A 21590-nucleotide genomic window follows, 5' to 3' on the forward strand; every position below is an offset into this window, starting at 1 on the left:
AACCCCAATTACCATACAAAAAGTTATGCTTAATGTATGCTTATGATCAAAAATAAAATTGCTAGCATGAATAAACAAACATTCCTTGGTTTTTCCATACGTGTGTGTGATGATTATCTTTATATTTATTGCCTTAAAGTGGTTGTCCCGAATGAAAGGAGATGAAGAAAATTGGATAACAAGACATAGGTACAAGATTGTGGTTTTGAATTGGTATTTTAGGCAGGAGTCTTTAGTCTGTAGTTTATGGTTTGTGTTTCTACAATACCATTTGTGTTAACTTGAGTACCAAAAGAATTAACCTTTAATCGATCCAAATTTGGGATCACGTATGAGTACTGGTGTTAGTATTTTTAGTAGGCTCTTTTTATATGTGTTACTGCATTTACATTTCTTCGGTGCAAGCTAGGTTGCTTAAGCACAAGCAATGATTCAAGTGTGGGGGAGTTTGATAACAAGCGTTTTTACCGTATTAATTTACTCAGTTTTAATAGTTTTAATGTCATTTTACGTTCCTGTTACTTCAATAAGATGGCTTTTTACTTTGCATTACGGACACTAAACGATTGGAACCGACTGCGGAAGGAACTGGAGAAAAGGCAAAGAAAAATAAGAAACTGCATTATATGACAGACACCATGACGCCTATCATGCTCCAAAAGGAGCAGACTGTCATGACTCTCAGAGGAAAGGAAGAAACGAGCTTTAGAGACCATGACGGGTCATCCCGTCAGCCATGGAACTAGTTTCCATAATTTCAGCTTCACAGATCATGACGGGCAGACCTTCATGCACCATGACGCCCATCATGACGTCCAGACCCAATTTTTTCTGCATTTTCAGATATGTTACAGCCCCACAACCACATGATTTTCCCTCGATTTCACACGATTTTTGGGACATTTGGAGTGTGAGTTTCACTATAAATAGGCCTATAATTCATTGTAAATGAATCCAAGTACAATTGCAATATATTTACTTTAAAATTCATTATTTGAGTTTTATGTAATTTAGTTTTCTTCAAATTTTTGAGTTATTTGTTGATGTTTCTACTGTTGTATGCTTAGATCAAAGTCTCCTTTCAGAGCATGTTTAATTTCAGAAGTCATTATTTCCAAGTTCAATTCTTTATCGCTTTTTATTATGAATTCATTATATGCTTGTGTTATTTTTCTGTTTACAGTGTCTAAGTAGTTTATTTAGAGTCCGAAACATGAGGACCATCATACCGACAGATCTTGTACGAATCGCGTAAATTTCAATTTTAACGAGAATGAATCTTTTGTTACTTAACTTTTGTTTTCAAAAGAAAAGATATTTGTTACGAAAGTAGAAACATCGAGATAGTTTTTACGTGCAGAAAGGGCGAAAATGGTATCCGACGTAGGAATTCGAACAATAGGTTATGAGGGCCATGCGAAAGCGGATCAAAATTGATCGAGAGATTGCATAAGTTTCAGTTTTGATATTTATGTTTTTAAAAGAAGAAAAGAAGACTCGCTACAAAAGTAGGAGCGTCGAGATACCGTTTATGCATCGAGAGGGTGTAAATGGTGTCCAACTTCGAAATTCAAACCATTGATTTAGAGATTGTGAAAACATCTCTAAATTAATCGAGAAGTTACTTTTAATTTGTAAAAGATTTTAAATTATATCGCAAAATTCGATACTTTGCAGATTTAAAGTCTGTTAACGCGCCGACGAATGTGGGTGTTACAACTAATTTAGTATTTTCTACAAAAATACAGTTCTCGTTATGATTAAGTGTTGCGATTCGTATGAGAAAAATTGATAGATAAAAATCATTATTCTTGTCTCTTATTTTAATATTGAATTAAATTTATTATTTTCCATTTTCTCACAAATAAAAAGTTTTTTGCATAGCCTTAGATACTCATAGAATCAATAGATAACGATATTTATCATTTGCTCTCTGTGGATTCGATAACTCTTTATACTACTTGATACAGTCATATACTTGCGGCCTATCAATAAAATAGGATGGGGGATTATATATGCAACAAATTTTCTGTGTGTAATGCTTATAAATATCTTTCTTCTCCTTCGGATGTCGTGGAAACATAGATGAGCTGAAATATCATTTGGAAATGGAAAGGCCCCATCCATATCCAAACCTTCAGGTGGCTAATGATTTACGAGAGAGTCTTGGCAAGCTCTTAACGCCATAAGTTGAATCCAACTATATATATGGATTACAATTGGTGTACGAGTAAAGAAGAAAACTCAATTCATGTGCTTCGAGATTACTTCTATGCAACACATGTATGTATTAAACTTGTCCCTTATAATAAAATGACTCATTTTTACTCTTTGTCTTGTAGGATTAGATGACTTATAACCTTAAAGGAAATATTACATATTCGCACAAAGACCACTAGAGGTCAATATTTATGATCTCTTGTTGGTATTTCTGGACGTGGAGAAACAAAACTCTCCTTGAAGAAGGATTTCAGCTACCTGCACAACCCGACTAGACCAATCATGCAACTTGTAAAGGAAATCAAGACAATTGGCAGTGTGAAGGAAAATATTAGGTTATCAGAGCCAAAAATCAAGAATATTCAATGGGATCGGCCAGAGGACAATTGGATCGAGCTTAATTGTGACGGTGCATGCAAGAAGTCTACTTCCACGACATGATGCAGAGGCTTGTTCAAGGACTCATTATGAAATTGGGTAAGAGGATATACACGAGAAATTGGGCAGTGTAGTGCTCTTACTACGGAGATATGGGCAATGTTACATGGGATTGAGATAGCTTGGCATGAGAGAAAAAAATCGGCTGGTCGAGAGTGATTCTAAAGTCCGAATAGATATGGTTAATCAGGAGACTAGGGACGAGCAAAATCTCCCAATTTTAATTCGTTGAATTAGAAGGATGACTAAAAGGAATTGACACATAAAATTCAACCATACTTGACGGAAAGAAAATTATAGTATAAATTAGATAGCCAATTATAGTCTTACTCTGAACAATAATGAACTTCTCATTCTTCTGAATCTCGTTCGAATGAGTTGAATGTTATTTTAACTACTGATAAGAATGAAACCTCAATTTATAAACGTGTTATAATAATTCTTTAAATTTTTCTTTTTCTTTTTGGATTGTTAAACCCTCTTTTGTAATATAAAAACTTATCTCCTTACTACCTCGAAAAAACTAATTTTAAGATAACGATAGTATACCAAAACTTATTTATCTTCTCCCGCCAAATCAAATTAGTTTTTAATATCATTTTGTTGAAACTTATGATTATAAACAAAAACAAAATATTTACACCACTCTCGTATTAAAAATTGAGCCAATCATTTACACTTAAATTGTAACATAACTTTGATTTAAGCTTCCAAACATATACATTGGACCGATTCTAAATTCAAATCAAATATATAAAATCATCTTATAAAACCACTTATAAGATAGTGACACATGTACCAAATTAACAACTTTGGCATGATATCTTATTAAAGCCAAAAAAAAAGTGATGATGCATGCATAGCCCAAACCATTTATAATAACTAAGTGGTTAGTGAAGTCAAGAATATGCTATACTCTAAAATTGGAGCTTACTCACTTCAAGCCAACATGACTAGTTGAGTGAAAACAAAACAATAAATAATTGAAAGTCATATTGGTATCCATCTTTATTCAATAGTTTATACATCACTATCTTATTTCTTAACCACTCAATAAATAAACTACACACTCAAATTTTTATTCAATGATAACTACCCTAAACTTTTCATTGTTTTGTTTTTAAGTTTTTGTATTCTTTCATATTACAACCATAACTATCACCCTTTACTTTCTTTATATATATTTTTTATAAATAGGGTATATACCTCTAATTACAACTACAAATACTAATCTTTGAGTTGAGAAGAATTTCAACGGTAAAATTTTTTTTAAAAAAATTGACATTTTTATTTATGTATTTTCAATAATTTCGTTTTATCCATTATTTACAATTTCATTCTATTTCATCTCATATACTACTTATTCAAATACACCATACAAGTAAATTTAAATCATGATCTCATGTTAAACTCAAAGAAATCTCTTACATTGATTTGTTTATTTATGGTGTCATAATTTTCACTTCCATTATATAGTTGCATTTCTCATTGTACGGCATTCTAGTCAAAAAGGGAACAATATGTAGCCAAATTTGTGGCAACAATACAATTACAATAATCCCTCTTTTTCATTTTCACACCAAATCTCACTATTCTCTTCACCATCTTCATCATCATCTTAATCATATCATCATAACCCTTTTCTCTCCACTCCCCAAATTCAATGAACACCTAAAAATCAATACTCACGTGCATGTCACGTGTGTGAGATTTTCAATCTTTTTCATCTTCATCTTCTTCTAGTATTCTTCACCTAAATAAATCCACTTCTACCTATCTCAATTTTTTTTCTTACCCACTTCAAAACTCTCTGCAAAGTTCGAATCTTTAGCTGAAAATAGCAACACCCAGAACAACCGTTACTCCAATGCGACGAAAAATGACTCAGTAGTTTCAGTTTCAGCTTCTGTGATCGTTCAACAATGGGGGGTTGCACCTCGAAGCCGCAGAAACCCAACCCATATGCCGTTAGAGAAACGGAAGCTGACCCAACGCAAATCCCGAAAACCCCGCTAAGTCCCGTCGCCGATAGTCATGGCCGGAAAGATAAAGATGACGTCATCGCCGGGAAAAAGTCTCCGTTTTTTCCGTTTTACAGTCCGAGCCCGGCTCGTTTTTTGAAGAAGTCTCCTTCGACTCCGAGCCGGAGTACGAGCTCGACGCCGAGGAGGTTTTTCCGGAGACCTTTTCCTCCGCCTTCCCCGGCGAAGCATATAAGGGCTGTGTTGGCTCGGAGACAAGGGAAGAAGGAAACTGCGGCGATACCGGAAGATTCGGAGGAGGCTGCAGGGGATTTGGACAAGAGATTTGGATTCTCGAAGGATTTTACTAGTAAGTTGGAGGTTGGAGAAGAAGTTGGTAGAGGGCATTTTGGGTATACTTGTTCTGCTAAGTTCAAGAAGGGTGAGCATAAGGGTCAACAAGTAGCTGTAAAAGTCATTCCTAAAGCAAAGGTTAATCATGTTCTTTTACCATCTATGACTAAAATTGTATTTGTTCAATGTTGATACTTGATGAATCACTTGTTACCTTAAGGAGTATTGCTATATGCTTGGAGTTCTTTCTAATTTGGGAGATTTATTCACCTATTAGCTTGATAATCCATATGATGTTTTAGGTTGTTTTGCTCACTTGGTATTAAGGATTTGATGTTGAGGATTATTTGTCTAGAATGGTTTGGAAATGTTTTTCTAGAACTTGCAATGGAGTGTTGGTTTGAGTTTTTGGTGAAAATTGGGTAGATCAGCCTCTTTTAGTACCTCCGTAGCACCGAAACCTCCGAATAAAGGCACGATACCGACACTTGTGATTACATTTAATTAATTCATTTTTTTCAAATTATTACTTATATCAACGTGTCTTGTGCTTCATAGTTTAATACTCTTTTTCCGAGCTTGATCTAATTGTTAGCTTAATGTTGATAAAACTTATTGGAGTTAAACTTGAGAAATTAAGACTATAGCAATTGAATTGGCCTTGGAGTTTGGATGATATTGTTCTTTACTATGTAGAATTTTGTTACTTTTCCATTCTTTATTCTAAGTTTGTCGCCCGTGGTGTGTTTTGTTTTTGTTTCCTTGCACCGGATTGAGTTTTGTAAAGCGAACCAAGCATATGTATGTATTACATATTCATCTTTATATGTTTTGGTGCCAGATGACAACAGCAATTGCAATTGAAGATGTAAGAAGGGAGGTGAAAATATTGCGAGCTTTAAACGGGCACAGCAATTTGGTACAATTCTATGATTCATTTGAAGACCAAGAAAATGTCTACATTGTCATGGAGTAAGTTTGGGGGTATCTGTTTCCTTTTTCAATTTTGAACTTCGTAGGGCTTTGCGCATCCTAGTTAAGAAATTTATTTATCTATACATACATACATTATATTCACTTCCTCTAATGAGTCTTTTTAAACTTTCTTTGTTAAATAATTTGCATGAACATTTTATTTCATTAATTCAACTAGTAGATTAGACGTTCTTTTTTAAGTAGATCAAATCTACAAACATTCGTGCAATTTAAGAAATAATAAGTAATTAATATTTTTTGTTTATATAGCATTTTCATAAGTTACTGGATACTATTTATGTTTCAGGTTATGTGAAGGGGGAGAGCTATTAGATATGATACTATCAAGGTGAATTCCTATATTGTTAATAATGGGAAATAGCGCTGTTATCAGCATCGGGGTGGGTAGCCACACCCAAAAGCAGCGTCGTAACAGCAATTACGGCTGTTTTCACGGCGTGATTTCAATAATGAAGTTTAATTTTATAATTGCACCTTGTCACTTACTAGCTACATGTTCTATTGCTTCTTCAGAGGAGGGAAATACTCAGAAGATGATGCGAAGGCTGTCATGGTACAAATACTAAATGTTGTTGCATTTTGTCATCTTCAGGGTGTGGTGCATCGAGATCTTAAGCCCGAGGTGAGTACCTACTGTTTGTATTATATGAATCAAGTTTAAATTGATTTAGTATTTCAATTCTGAAATGATTGATTATTGTCTGACCAACCAACCACCTTGCATTTTCTCATTCAGAATTTTTTGTACACTTCAAAAGACGAAAGTTCCGAGTTAAAAGCTATAGACTTTGGATTATCAGATTTTGTCAGACCAGGTTTTTCTTCACAAATCCTTACTCGGTTTTGGTATTAGTATTTTTTTTCTGCACAGGAATTGAGCAATTTTCTTAATTTTTTTTATCATGTCCTTCAGATGAGAGGCTTAATGACATTGTTGGAAGTGCTTATTATGTGGCTCCTGAAGTTCTTCATAGATCTTACAGCACAGAAGCTGATGTGTGGAGTATAGGTGTGATAGCATATATTCTATTATGCGGTAGTCGTCCATTTTGGGCTAGAACAGAATCGGGTATTTTTAGGGCCGTTTTGAAAGCTGATCCAGGCTTTGAAGAAGTTCCTTGGCCATCCTTATCTTCAGAAGCAAAAGATTTTGTCAAACGCCTACTGAATAAGGACCCACGGAAACGAATATCTGCTGCTCAGGCACTGAGTGAGTTTTCTTGTAACCTCTAATATCAATGAGGTTCTAATAGGACATTTTCTTGAGATTCGTGCAATAATCTTGTGCTTTGCAGGTCATCCTTGGATTCGTAATTACAATGATGTAAAAGTTCCACTTGATATTTTAATATTCAAGCTCATGAAGACTTATATGAGATCATCATCTTTGCGCAAAGCTGCCTTAAGGGTGCGTATTTTGGTTTCTTAATACTTTCTAAATACATTATAATGCAATACAAATTTGCGATTAAAATTACGTTATTTTGGTTTTAATTGTATTAGTTAATTTATGCTCATCTCTTTGGCAGGCCTTGTCAAAGACATTAACTGCTGATGAACTCTATTATCTAAGGGAACAGTTTGCACTGTTGGAACCAAGCAAAAATGGCAGCATATCCTTGGAGAACATTAACAAGGTTTATTGTCATGTCATATCATATAAACTTGTAAGAAGCTTATTGTTTTGTAAGATAGAATAAGTTTTTCTCATTCATATTTTCTGGGCAGGCCTTGAAGAAATATGCAACAGATGCCATGAAAGAGTCTCGTATCACTGATTTTCTTTCCTCGGTAATAACACCTTGTTCTGTTATTGTAGATTCCGTTAATTTAAATGTTTCCTGTCTCACATGTTCCTGCCATTTCTGTTTTATTACAGCTGACTTCATTACAATATAGAAGAATGGATTTTGAAGAATTTTCTGCTGCTGCGTTAAGTGTGCATCAACTCGAAGCTCTTGATCGTTGGGAACAACATGCCCGCTGTGCGTATGAACTTTTTGAGAAAGACGGAAACCGGGCTATTGTCATTGAAGAACTTGCTTCAGTAAGTTAAAATCAGTTCAGCCATAATTACTGTTATTTATTACATAATGGCGCATTTACAATTATTCTTTATAACTAATCATCATAATATTTATTCGAAATTTTTTAGGAACTTGGCCTTGGTCCATCTATCCCTGTTCATGTTGTTCTTCATGACTGGATACGTCACACCGATGGGAAGTTAAGCTTTCTCGGGTTTGTCAAATTATTGCATGGTGTATCTAGCAGAAGCATTGCAAAGGTCCAGTAATGATGTAAAGCAAAGGCTTGTGGTTCAATCATATATGAATTTGTGTCTATTGTGCTGAGCAATTGATGATTGTTTCCTTGGCATCTGAAGCTAATTGCAAGCATAGGCCATTTAAGTATAGTTTGATAATGAAGTGCAAAATGATTCTTTTGAAGGTGATCAAATTGTAAAATAGTCTACAGAACTGTGGCTTAAGAATTAAGATATGAATTGTAGGTTTAGAATTAGCTTTGCCTTGATGGGTGGTAATAATTTAGTGTCACTTGTCTTAATGAATGCTTTTGTATACATTTTACATTTGCAACTCTTATAATTTCTAATCTTGTTTTTGTTGTATGTGTGTATATTTTGCGCGAGTGTGTTGATTTAACATTTATTGAATCGATTACTTTTTCTAAATTACCTTGTTGTGATAAAATATTCAAGATAGATATGGGATGAAAGAAGAGATAGATATGGGATGAAAGAAGATAAATACAGAAAGTGCAACTTTTACGCCAACTAAAAATTAGCTTTTCTTAGTTTTTGGGAAAAAAAAAGTTATGATCCTTGCAACGCTTTCAAATATAGCTCATAACTCGTTGTGGTTAATTGAGGTGCCTAGAATGCTTTACATCATTGACTTACTATCCAGCTCTATTGACACTTTATGCCAGTCCAATTCACCTAACCATGATAGCCTCTAGAAAAGTCTTGATCAAGGCATTTTCATCTTCCAAATCTGAAGCAAAACACCACCAAAATTGCAACTTAAAAAGCCTTGGGGTCCCGTTTCTCTAATTTTTAAACCCTGAGAATATCTCATTCCAATTTCGCCACTTCTAGCATTTCTATTGACGGAATTTGCTTGCTAAAAACCCTTTTCTGTGATTACCTCTATCAGATGAGTTTATGTGTTTTTAGACTTTAGAAGTTGTATATAGTTTTATAAGATTCATATTACAAACAATTTTATAACTTTGCCGCACAAAAAGTAATGCACAACAAAAAGATGCTAAAACAACGTTAACAAGACAAAAGAACAGCTTTGACATTCAAGCATCAATTTACTGAGTTGTAATGCTACTATAAATTTCATCAGAGAACATAAATTTCTATTGACGGAATTTGCTTGCTAAAAAACCTTTTCTGTGATTACCTCTATCAGATGAGTTTATGTGTTTTTAGACTTTAGAAGTTGTATATAGTTTTATAAGATTCATATTACAAACAATTTTATAACTTTGCCGCACAAAAAATAAATTTCATCAGAGAACATGATAGTTTGGTAAACTGAATTATCAGCAGGGGAAAAGGATGTAAAAGGAACCCGCATTGCAGAATGATGAAAACCCTGCCATTAGAGTTAAGTTAAAGTTGTCTCACATTTCATTCAAAATCTAATGTTAGTACAGTAGTCCTCCACATCCACCAGACAAGGAGCCATTACAGTTGAAAACATCCACAAATCCTATAATCTAGTTCTACATCTGGTTACTAAAATCATTCAACATAAAATACATGAAACACATCCTAGAAGAGAAAAAAAAAATCTTCTATTCAACAAAACAAAAAATCTACATGAGGTGGTTCACCCTTACCATCAACAAGGCATCAAATTAAACAGTCACTATCTTGAAGAGAGCTTTTGGTGCAAATCCTCAGTCAGAACTTGCCTCAAGCTTTCCCCAAAGAAATACAAAGACTTCTCACTATCCAGCACCCTGGGTTGAGCTCCACTCTCATCAGGATCCTTCCACAGCTCTGGTTCAGGTTCCCTAGCAATTTGGCATAAATTATGCAAAACACAACAAGCCACAATGGTTTGTGGCACATGATGAAGACCCACATTCAACTCCTGAAGAATTGTCCACCTTCCCTTCAGCAAACCAATAGCTTCCACCACCACAGACCTTCCCTTCATAAGCATTCCATCAAACAGGTTCTGAGCAGGAGTACCCATCCCACTTGGAGAATAAGGGGTAAGCAAATACGGCAACAGAGGATAACACCAATCCCCAACAACATAAGGACGAACATGGTGACCTCGAACATTGACAACTTTGTCCCAAACAACATCCCCAGAAGTTAGACGCTGGTAAAGAAGACTATCCCTGAAATGGGTAGCATCATCTGTTCCGCCAGGAGCTTTCACACAAACATCCCAGAATATCTTCTTGTGGTCAGAAACAACCTGAAGAAGAACAGAAGGATACCCGTAACGCGAAAGATAGGTAGCAGGGTTAGAACTTGGACCAGAACGGAGCTTCACAGGGCTAGAGTCGATGGCCCCGCACATGTTGGGGAGTGAGGTGAGCTCTTCGAAGGATTGAGTGGTCTCCACGAGACGGCGGCGACCGACCGGGATTTTGATGAATTCCGGGTAGAGTTTGGTGGCGAGAAGACGAGTGACCATGTTGGTGATTTTTGTAACAAGGTAAGGTTCGAGGGAGTAACGAGAAGCGAGGGTTTTAGCAGAGAGGCCATGAGCAAGACGAGAGAGAACCATAGCGACTGCGTAATCGGAAGGGAGAGAGAGGTTAGAGACGGCGATGTGGGGTTTGAGTTTATCAACGACGGTGGTGAAGACAGGGTAAGAGAGACCGTAAAGGGAACGCCACTGAGCGTCACGGAGGGGAGGTTCAAGGGACCATATGTGTTCCGTTGAGAGAGCTCGGAAAGCTGCAACGGAGTAGTCGGAAGCGTTTTTATTGCGGCGGCGTTTGTTACGACGGCTGTTGTTGGAGGAAGGTGAGGATGGGGTACGTGTGGAAGCGACGTGGGAAAGGACAGAGGCCATGGTGAAGAGGAGGAGTGGTGCGATAGAGGAAGAGTGGAGGAGGGATGTGGTGGAGGAGGCGGAGGAAGTGGCGGTGGAGGAGAGTGTGTCGGCGGTTGGGTCGAGGGAGTTGTGGAGATGGAGGAGGTTTGAGAGCATTACTAAGAACCATTGATCCATCACTGGGTAGCGCAAGCTCTGTGTTAAATAAAACCCTAATTTGGTTTTAGTTTTTTCCCCAATTCGATTCGAATTAGGGCTTTTGTTTTGTGAGAAACGGATATGGTGATGAAGATTGAAGATCGATCTATAATGAGTGGAAGTTGAATGAATGTGTGTTATATTTGATGAGGGAGGAGAAGGTGTGGGTTGAAGATCTGAACCAGAAAGATGAGAGAATAAAGCATTTGTTGTGTGTCCTTTCTGGTGGTGATGGTGGTGATGGTGGTGGTGGCCGGTCACTACCGGGTTGAGCACCCACTACTTCAACTACCAACCCGTTTCACTTTTTTTTTTTTTTTTTAAAGTTAGAAACAAAACAATCATGCCGTTTTTGTGGGACCACCTGTTACTATAGTATTTGTTGGAATTCTGTTTATGTTTTTAATTTATGTTTTTACTTTTAATAAAATTTTCTTAATATTTAGCCATGTTTTATTTTAAAAAGAGGTACTAACATATAGTTTATATTTGATGATTAATAATTTGTTTATAGATGATAAATTTATTGAAGTGTTAGATAAATTAACAGTTTTATTAATTGATTAAATATAAAGTAAGATAAAATATATTTTAAATAATAATTTTAGTAGTTTTATTATCTTTTAAATAATATTATTAAATTATTTTTCATTTGGTAAAATTAAACATTATGATAAACACATGAAATGTATCCGCTTAATCACTTCGTCCATTCAGGCTTTGTGTTTGAGAGACTATGGACTGAAATGTCCTCGTTTGAGAGATTGCACTAGAATATCTCGAGTTAGACCTATTTATCATAGAACTGGCTCATTGAAAGTCAAAGAACTTGACATATTAACTATTAAGCTCGTAAATGACACAAATAATGTTTGGATAGAAAGTGAGTGAGACCGTGAGGACGTGATCAAGCTCTCCCACACCATATGTGACGTATCCCTTAGGAGAGCATATTAAACCACATTTTAAGTAAATCCATATAAACACCCCTAGTCAATGATTGAAGTGTTCATGGTCATATAAGTTAACCACATCTCCTACATTCAAGGGGTAACTCACCTTAATCACTTTGTTGGTGAGTTAAATCCCAGAAACATGTGGCCAAGTTTTTAGGAATTCAAACTAGTCGTCCAACAACAACGATTACTTAACCATAGAATGAATGAGGTAGTGAAGGAAGAGGTACTTAAGTTACTTGAGGTTAGGATTATTTATCCAATTTCTGACGGTTCATGGGTTAGTTTGGTACATGTAGTCCCTAAGAAGGGATGAATGTCAATCATCTAAAATAAGAAGAACGATTTGAAACTAACTCGTACAATTATTGGCCGGAGGATGTGCATAGACTATAGGAGGTTGAATCAGGTGACAAGGAAAGATCATTTTCCTCTACCATTCATGGACCAGATATTTGAGAGGTTGGCATGGACAAACGTGTTACTACTTCTTTGGCAGGTATTCGAGTTACAATCAAATTGTTGTGGACTCAACAAATCAAGAGAAAACTGCTTTCACATACCTTTTTAGAGTATTTGATTATCAGAGGGTGCCTTTTGATTTATGAAATGCTCCATCCACATTTCAAAGTTGTATGATTTTTATTTTTTAGATATGATTGAAAATTCTAAGGAGGTGCTTATGGATGTTTTTTCAATCTTTGGTAAAACATTTATTATTTGTCTTGATCATTTAAATGTTGTTTTAAAAATATGCATCGGAACCAATCATTTAAATTTTATTTCAAAAAGATGCATTGAAACCAGTCTTATGTCCTAGAGTCTTACGCACCCCCTTTTAATATCTTTGGTATGATAATATTGTTTAGATGAAATTTGAGCAATCCATATGGATACAAACTTTTAATTTATTATTCGACAATGATTTAGTACACTTACTAAACTATCCACCAGGTAGAATATGAGCGTATAATGGATTAGAATGAGGATTGAATATATTACCCCATAAACCTTTACAAGTTCCTCAATTGGTAGTAATCTAAAACAGTGTCTGCATGTTTGACGTACTCATCGGGGTCTCTTGTACCATCATTAGTTTCCATCTTTGAGGGCTTCTCCTACGACTTACGGATGTGGCATTTTATGATTCATTTTGTGAACATATTCCATCGACACTGGGAGACTGATTATTATGTAGATTTATGCTTATGCTTCCTTCAAGATGGTGGGAAAGAAGAAAGATCTCTTAGAAAATGACATTCAGGTGGTGTGCGACTGTTATCTCCGCCGCCAAATTCATATGGAGTCAAATTATTGTTATTATGAAGAAGGTGATGCCTCATTGAAACACCCGGGCTCTTATGTAATACCTTAGCTTTCTAACACAATCTAATTATCATACTATCATACCCCAAAATATACCCTACCCATCACAATATTCACCTAGGTCATTAACCCTAATCATATGCATACCTCTATGGTTAGTCATTTCATTTGCATAGGTTTTGGTTCAATACAAGAGGACGTGTATCTTGGATTCAAATCATGGTTGTTTGCACCTAGTTAAAGTTAGGGTTTCCTAGAAACTTAAGGATGCTCATTCAATAAAAGCCCTAATTGGTGGCACATTTGGTCCTTGTGTGTGTGCTTGGAGTTGATGATTCATCTATGACTTCTTGGTGAAGCAAAACCCTAATTTGGTTACCCTTTCTTATGGAAACTACTAACCCTAATTTCATATGGGGCACAACCATTCACTTATGCATGGTTTATTGGCTTGTTCAATCTTTATTCAAGGTCTTTTGTCATTGGTTCATCTTGGGATTTCATTAGTTTGATTGAATCCAATTCAAGTCCCATCATTCCATTTAATCATTTCATTTGATCATTGCCATTCTTGGTGGTTCGCACATTTGTCTTTGGTTATGCAAGTGTGCTACAATTTCAATGTCTTGGTTGTTTGCTTATTGGCTTTTGGTCTATTCAATTAGTTTCAAAACCATATCATTTATTTCCTTGGTTAAGGTTTTGGTTTGTGCTTGGTTCATTGGATAATCAATCAAGTCTTCAGTTCAATTTCATTCATGTCCAATTCAATTCACTCAAATGCCTATTTTCATTCATATTTGTCCTTTCCATCACAGGTGACTGATCAATCACCAATTATGCTAGACATTCCACTATTTAACCGTAAATAAGTCAGGTAAACTGTGTAAACTGAAGCATTTTTAGTTAGATATAAGCTCAATTCTATAATATTAAGTGTGTTGTTACTGATGAGTTTCTTGAGGATATTTTACACTTTTTGGTATGGTAGCAGGTAAAAAAAGAACTAGTTTGGAAGCTCAGGGAATCAAACGTCAGATGCGAAATTGAGCCCGAGCAAGAAAACAGAAGTAAAAAATCAATATTTGGAGAACCTGCTGTCCATACGCGTATGGCCCTACATGATACGCGTATGGACCGTCCCAGTACGCGTAGCATACGTATATGACCAGAGGGATGGAAAATCCAGCCAAAAGACAAGCTTCTGGTGATACGCGTACCAGCATGGGCAATACGCGTACCAGACTGGGCAATACGCGTACCAGCATGGGCAATACGCGTATCAGAGGCTGTGTTACGTCCTGTACGCGTTTCATATTAGGCAGTACGCGTATGGGACAGCTCAGTACGCGTATGGAGCACAAAATCAGGAAAAGTCCAACTGAAGAGCTATTAAGAAGGAGAACACGATTTTCCGGGTGTTGGACGATTTGGAGAGAAAAGAGACGCGTTTTGAGAGCTGGAGACTCTACGAATATCAAAGGATTCATATGTTCAAGAGTTTTCCGACGATTGAAGATTGATTCCTCACGAAATTCTGTAATGACAACAATGTTAATCTTTGTTTTTATTTCGATTATGAGTAGCTAAACCCCCCATTGCTAGGGGGGTGACCCTGATTCTGAATGTGACAGATTTGATGTTTATGAATGCATTGATTATTTCTTCTTTTCCATTGATTTGTTCTTATTACTGTTCTTTATGCTTTATTCGTCGGACCAACGAATGATTATTAATGTGAATAGTTTAAGCTGGACGGCGATTATTCATTGATCTGGATAAGAACTTTGGATAGTAAAAATAACCTAGGACTAGGGATTTTCTATCTGATCGGTAATTCTTGATATTTGAATGCTTGAGTATGAACTTAATTATTTATGGACATAGTAATTAGGTTACATAATCAAAGGTCTTTTCACTAAGGAATTAGGAATAGATAACCTTGAGGACCGGAATTAATTGGACAGGAATATTGTCTAAACCTTCATAAATGATATCTGTTACAAGAAGTTTCATTCACCTAACCCTAGCAATCTTCTCTCATTTGTATCTCGCTCAACCTTTTACTTGTTTTATTTATCTGCAATTGGTAGTATAATTAATCACAACACAAAAACCAAAAGCTTTTGTCTAATTGAAACAATCTATAAACTCTGTGTCGTCAAGCAGTCCTTGAGATCGACAAACGGGGAATTTCCCTTTTATTACTACAGTGAGAAAAATAGTACACTTGCTATTTTCACATCAAGTTTTTGGCGCCGTTGCCGGGGACTGCCAAAGATAATAGAGTTTATTAATTTATTTTCAATTGGAATTTTGTTGCTCTGCATCCAAAATTTTATTTACTGCTATTTTTATTTTTATTTTTATTGTTATTATAACTAATTTCTTTCTAATCTGTGTATGCGAGGTAAGGCCTCAGCTGATTTTCATTTTGACGCAGAACCAGAGAGAACATTGCGTGCAAAGCTCAGAGAAGCTAGAAGAAAGAAACTGGCAAACTCTGACACCGAAGAACCGATCACACCTGGCACACCAGTCTCTGTTCACTCCGAAAAATCTGAGTCAGACACAGATTCACATCCAGACACTGTAAACATGGCTGCAGACCCACCCCCAGCGGAAAGACTTTTAGGTGACTATGGCAGACAGAATAACCCAGCAGTGCGGTTGACCATTGTTAACCAACCTGTTAATGTTGCTCACTTCCAGTTACACCCCTCAACTATCCGTCAGTTAGAAAGCAAACCTTTTGCAGGAAAGATCAATGAGGATGCAAACAAGCATCTGCAGAGGTTTCTGACTATGACTACATCATTAAAAATTGATGGGCATTCTGAAGAGGCAAAGAGATTGGTCATGTTCCCATTCACATTATCTGAGGACGCTGAGGAATGGTTCTATTCCCTACCCGCAGGAAGCATTACTACTTGGCAACAAATGGAAACAGCATTCTTGAACGAGTATTTTCCTGCTTCTGTGTATATCCGTAAGAGGTATGACATTGTGAATTTTAAACAGAAAGACGGAGAGACACTTGGAGATACATACAAAAGATTCAAGAGATGTTTAGTTGCATGTCCTACACATAATCTAGATGAAACTGAACAAATGCAGAATTTTGTAAACGGGTTGTAGATGAAGACTAAGCAACTCATTGATACAGCTGCTGGTGGCTCATCTAATTTTTCAACAGCAACCGGTATCAAAAAGATCATCGAAGCTATTGCAGCGAATGAGCATTTGGAATTATATGACCGTACTGTGAATCAGCCGGAGGGAAAAATTGACTTGAAATTAGCAAATCAGGTAGTGAAAATGGAAGACCAGGTTGCTGCTGAGGTTGAAAGAAGATTGAAAGCTATGAATTTAGGTACCCAGACTGTTGCTCAAGTGCAACCGGTTCCGACCATGATTTGTGAGATTTGTAGTGGACCACACTTTACCATGCATTGTGTTGCCACCGCAGAACAGGTGCAAGCAATAAATTACCTGAGGCAGAATAATCCCTACTCAAATACTTATAATCCGGGGTGGAAAAATCATCCTAATTTCTCTTGGAAAGATCAGCAAGGTAATATTCAGAACCAAGGACCTCCACAACAACCACCACCATACCAACAGCAACCTTATCAGCAACAAGTGTAGCACCTCAAATTTGCACCTATCATTATGCATACATTTTCATATTAGGTCATAGCATATCATGATCCATTGCATAGCATTTGCATTGTTCCCAGTTGCCTCAAGAGCAAGCAATCAAGAATTAGGTCAAACTGATCTCCTGATCAGTCAACCAAGCAAGCAAAGGGATTTCTCATTGAACCAAGGCCCTAGGGTTTGTGCAACAAGTTCACATGGCTTGAAGGTCTATTTGAAGTATTTTGGTCAAGGGTTGAGGGCTCAGAGGTCAGCAGTTCATACACAGACAGTCAAAAGCCCTAGAAAGTCAACTGTCAGTCAAAGCAGTGGATGGTGGTCATTCTTGTGGGATTTGGGCACCATGATCAATAATCAAGAGTTCAAACAACTTGGGACATCATTTGAAGTCAAATTCTCAAGGAATTAGGGTTTGGAAGTCATCAGTCAATGCATAATCAGTCAGAAACCCTAAAAGTCAACTGTTGGTCAACTGTCCATTTAATCAGTGATTGGATGATTGGAATTGGTTTGTGAGAGTTCATTCATGTCCAAATAGTCATCATATATCATGCCAAACACCATCATGGAAGATTTTGAAGCCAGATCATGAATTTCCCAAATTGGAAACTGGGCCTGTAACTGAAACCTGCCATAAATGGAAAGTCTTGATCCTCAAACTTACATCTTGATACAAGCCTCAAATGAATTTTTGCCCAACATGAAAGTTGAAGATCTTGTTCTCCCATTTCCAAAAAGTCCTAGAACTCTCAATTCCCATGTGTGGTTGGCAAGTTATGATCGAATCGATTTCAGAAAATCTTGAACTTCAAAGGGCCATATCTCCCAAACCGTTTGGCCAATTTTGGTGGGGTTTTTTCCTACAAGTCACATTTGATCCCCTCTTTCCAAAAATATAAATTTCATGAGCCAAAACTTCACCAATCAAAATGGCATATTTTGACCTTTTTCATTTAAATGTAAGTTTGACCAAGAGTTGACTTTTTGACTCAAACATTTTTTCAGCATTTGGCCAATTGGGACAGCTCATAAATATCATTTTAAGTGTGTTTGCAAAGTCAAATTATGCAGCACATGTGAATCTATACTTGGTTACTTGAATTGTAAGAAAGGTACAAATGCACCATGCTTGTCCATGCTTTCCCCAACCATGCCTTGTACCAGCATCATTATGCAGCATTTTTGACCATTTTTTCTGTCAACAGAAAGACTTGCATCACAAGCTATCCAAACTTCTAAAACCTGACCTGGCCTGGCTTGAGATAGTCATCAACCACATAGCAAAAACACACTAGCATCATCAGGGCAACATTGTGAGTCAGCATTGGTTCTTGCATTGTTTTAAAGAAGCATCTCTCATGGCAATCCAAGTGTGAGTTCATTTCAACCTACACAAGCCAGAGCATCTCCCTCCCTCATCAAGGCATAGTTGGAACTTCATTTATTTCACTCCAATTCCATCAAAAGCATCAGCAACATAACTGCTCTTCCAAATTGGTGAGTTTTTTTTCAACTTCCACCATTTCTAAAATTGACACATGTTTTGAATAGGCCTTTCAATGCTGAGTACCATGATGCTTTCCTTTTTGAAAATGATTGCTTGTCCATGAAGATATGTTGAGATAAAGTTTGGTGCTCGAAAATGTTTCTTTTGATTTCTTGATGTGCAGTTCAAATTAATGAAAATAGGGTTTAGATTGTTGTTGTATGTTGTTTAATGATCACAATGGTATGCTCAATTGGCATTTTTGGGAGAAAATTGAGAAATTCGAATTTGGGGATGAATGAACATGAACCCTAGATTCCAATGTGTACTTTTCCAGAATTTTCTTCCCATTCTCACGTGCCTGCTTGGTTACCTTTCACCAGCCAATGAAATTATTTCATTCTGGGCCAAAAACGACTGTGTTTTATTAAGTGGATCCAAATATTACAAAAATGCCATTCTTGCTTCATTTATTTCACATTTTTATAACCAACCTTCCAAAATTCATAACTTGCTCATTTTTGATCCAAATTGAATGGGAATTTTTGTGTTATGTTCATCATGATCTCTACTTTTTTATCATTATTTTTCCAGAATTTTTGGATGAGTGGTTTTTAATTGGCCTTAGGGTTTGTGACATGTGACCAAATTTTGTACACTTTACCAAATCAATTGTGAAATGATGAGAATGTATCCAATGGCTCCCAAATTTTTTGTGCTTAAACTAGACACATTCATGGTGATTTTGGTATAAAGTTTGTGAATTTATCACTTGTGGTTTGTGAGATATGATTTTTTGAATTAGGGTGTGACAATTTGTGTCACACCATTGATGACCAACTTCATGATTTTTATTGCCATGCTTCTTGACCTCCAATTGATCTGATTTTTTGCATGAGCCTACTCTTGTATGTCTAGTTGACTTGTGAATTTTCTTGGATTTAATTGAACTATTTTCCATTTGTTTGAGATTTTTCTTCCCTGCCTAGTCAAATGTTGCCCTTGTGTGACACATGTTCCCATTTCATTTGTGAAATTCTCATACTTTATTGGATGGACATGAAATTTTGCATGAGATAACTAGACATCCTCATCTTTGCCATGGTTTTGATCCCATTCATTTATCATACACCATCTCTGACTTATGATTTTTCTAAGTTGATGCATGTTTGGTTGACTTCTTTGAGCATGTTCAAAATGGCCTTGACTTTCTGATTTTCATTGACTGCCTTCCACTTGCCCAAATGGGATGAAATTTGACATGCTTACCATGCTATGTGTTAGGTTTGATCATGATTTATTTGATGATTTTTGGAAAATTTTTAGATTGCTTTTGATGCAAGTCTTTCTGTTGACTTCTATGAGCTTCTGTTTGCCCTACTTTGACCTAATTGGTTCATGAAATGATGATAGTGTTTGATATGAATGTGAAACCAATTGGTTGTGTTTCCTAATTGTTTGAACATGATTTTGGATACTTGACCCTTGCTGTCTTGACTTTCTCATCCACTTTTGACCCTAGGCTTGCCCTAGTGGTCCTGCTACTCACCTTTGAGCTTGTGTTTTCAGGTTGATCATCAAATGGCCATTGAGACCAGTTCTTTTTGATTGAGCTTGCTTGATTATCATTGTCTAACCTCTTTGTTTTGTAGGTGGCTTGGCTCACATGCCTTAAGCCTTGTGCTTTGCACATCCATGTGCCTCTGATTAACTGTTGACCTCTGTTTCCTTTTACTTTGTTTGAAGTTGTATACTAACATCTGCTTGACTGTCTCAGGTGCTTTAGTTGCTTTTAGTTCCTTGTGAACTTTTGCTTTGCTTTGCTTGTATAAGCAATTTGCATTGAGGTATGTCTCTTTGTCTTCATGTAGTCTGGAAGACCTGGCCTGTTACTTGGCCAGGCAACTGTCTGAAGTCCTCCTTAAGAGGCAATGTTTGTGGATGTTTACTTTTGTCCTTGCCTAGAGTCAAAGTCCTCCTAAGAGAAGAGGCAATTGGTGGAAGGTAGGGATATGCAATCTATCCCCCACTATTCAGTGTGTCATCTGTTTCGCTCACACCACTGTGTTGATGCATTGCAGATACAAACCCAAGATCTTGTACAAACTGTACAGTTGAGTCAGTTTTAAATGTGTAGAAGGGTTCCCACTTTCTGAACCCACACATTCTTGTCTTGAGCTCTCCCAGGCCAGGGATAAGAGCTGTGAGGTCTCATCCTCACTTCATCCTTTCATCTGCTTCACCTTAGCCCCTCAATGGCAAGGTTAAGAGCACATTCACCCAGTTCCAGAGGTTTGTTTGTCGAGGTTGATATGACCCCTTGACTAAAACCTAACCCTTGTTTGAGCCACTTGTTTGTGTATAGCGTGTGCTATCTGTGCTTGTAGGATTGTTTGACTTGCTTCCTGTGCAAGATAGGGTTGTTTGACTTGCTTCCTGTGCAAGTTAGGATTAGTTTAGACTTGCTTCCTGTGCAAGTTAGGTTTTGCTTGGCTTGCTTCCTGTGCAAGTTAAGTGTGTGTGGCTTGCTCCCTGTGTGAGCCATGCTTAGGATAGGTTGGCCCTTGTGCCATTTAGCTAGAAACCTTAACTTAGGGTTGACTTTGCATGATAACATCTAGGCTCGAGTCGTAGTCTCCCTAGTTGTGTCTCCCTCTGTTATCTGGTTAGGCTAGTCCTTTATCCCTGCGTAGGGGAACTACATCGCCCTGATCTTCACACCAGATGAAGTATGTAGGCAGGAGATTGAGCTGATCTCTCCGGGCGCCTTTTCTTTCTTTTGTGTGTGTTGTCTGACCTTTGCTAGGCTCGAGTCCCTGACTCCTTAGCATTTGCTGTCTGTCTGTTTGTGTGTGTTGTTTGACAGCTGCTAGGCTCGAGTGCCTGACTCCTTAGCAACCTGTTGTCTGTTTGTTTGAGTGTGTGTTTGACAGTTATA

At 36.9% G+C, this 21590-nt stretch overlaps 2 protein-coding genes across 2 annotated transcripts; one reads left to right on the plus strand and one right to left on the minus strand.

Moving 5' to 3' along the window:
* Window positions 1–4112: 4112 nt before the first annotated feature.
* On the plus strand, window positions 4113–8601 carry LOC127100801 (CDPK-related kinase 5). The gene is made up of 11 exons (XM_051038076.1): window positions 4113–5111; window positions 5815–5945; window positions 6256–6297; window positions 6483–6591; window positions 6706–6784; window positions 6883–7179; window positions 7265–7377; window positions 7499–7606; window positions 7698–7760; window positions 7849–8016; window positions 8125–8601. Exons 1-11 carry the CDS (start codon window positions 4581–4583, stop codon window positions 8263–8265), a joined length of 1782 nt encoding a protein of 593 aa, XP_050894033.1. The 5' UTR covers window positions 4113–4580; the 3' UTR covers window positions 8266–8601.
* Window positions 8602–9610: 1009 nt separating this feature from the next.
* Window positions 9611–11571, minus strand: LOC127100802 (protein ANTAGONIST OF LIKE HETEROCHROMATIN PROTEIN 1). The gene has a single exon (XM_051038077.1). It carries the CDS (start codon window positions 11201–11203, stop codon window positions 9875–9877), a length of 1329 nt encoding a protein of 442 aa, XP_050894034.1. The 5' UTR covers window positions 11204–11571; the 3' UTR covers window positions 9611–9874.
* Between the last annotated feature and the right edge of the window lie 10019 nt (window positions 11572–21590).

This window comes from Lathyrus oleraceus, chromosome 7 (genome assembly GCF_024323335.1).
Source record: "Lathyrus oleraceus cultivar Zhongwan6 chromosome 7, CAAS_Psat_ZW6_1.0, whole genome shotgun sequence".
NCBI lineage: Eukaryota > Viridiplantae > Streptophyta > Magnoliopsida > Fabales > Fabaceae > Lathyrus > Lathyrus oleraceus.

Excerpts from the sequence above, each read along its gene's own strand:
- LOC127100801 (XM_051038076.1), top strand. The coding sequence starts at position 4,581 with ATGGGGGGTTGCACCTCGAAGCCGCAGAAACCCAACCCATATGCCGTT. Across the intron at positions 5,112-5,814 it reads AAGTCATTCCTAAAGCAAAG|ATGACAACAGCAATTGCAAT; the intron begins GTTAATCATGTT and ends TTTTGGTGCCAG. Across the intron at positions 6,592-6,705 it reads ATCGAGATCTTAAGCCCGAG|AATTTTTTGTACACTTCAAA; the intron begins GTGAGTACCTAC and ends TTTCTCATTCAG.
- LOC127100802 (XM_051038077.1), bottom strand. The coding sequence starts at position 11,203 with ATGGATCAATGGTTCTTAGTAATGCTCTCAAACCTCCTCCATCTCCAC.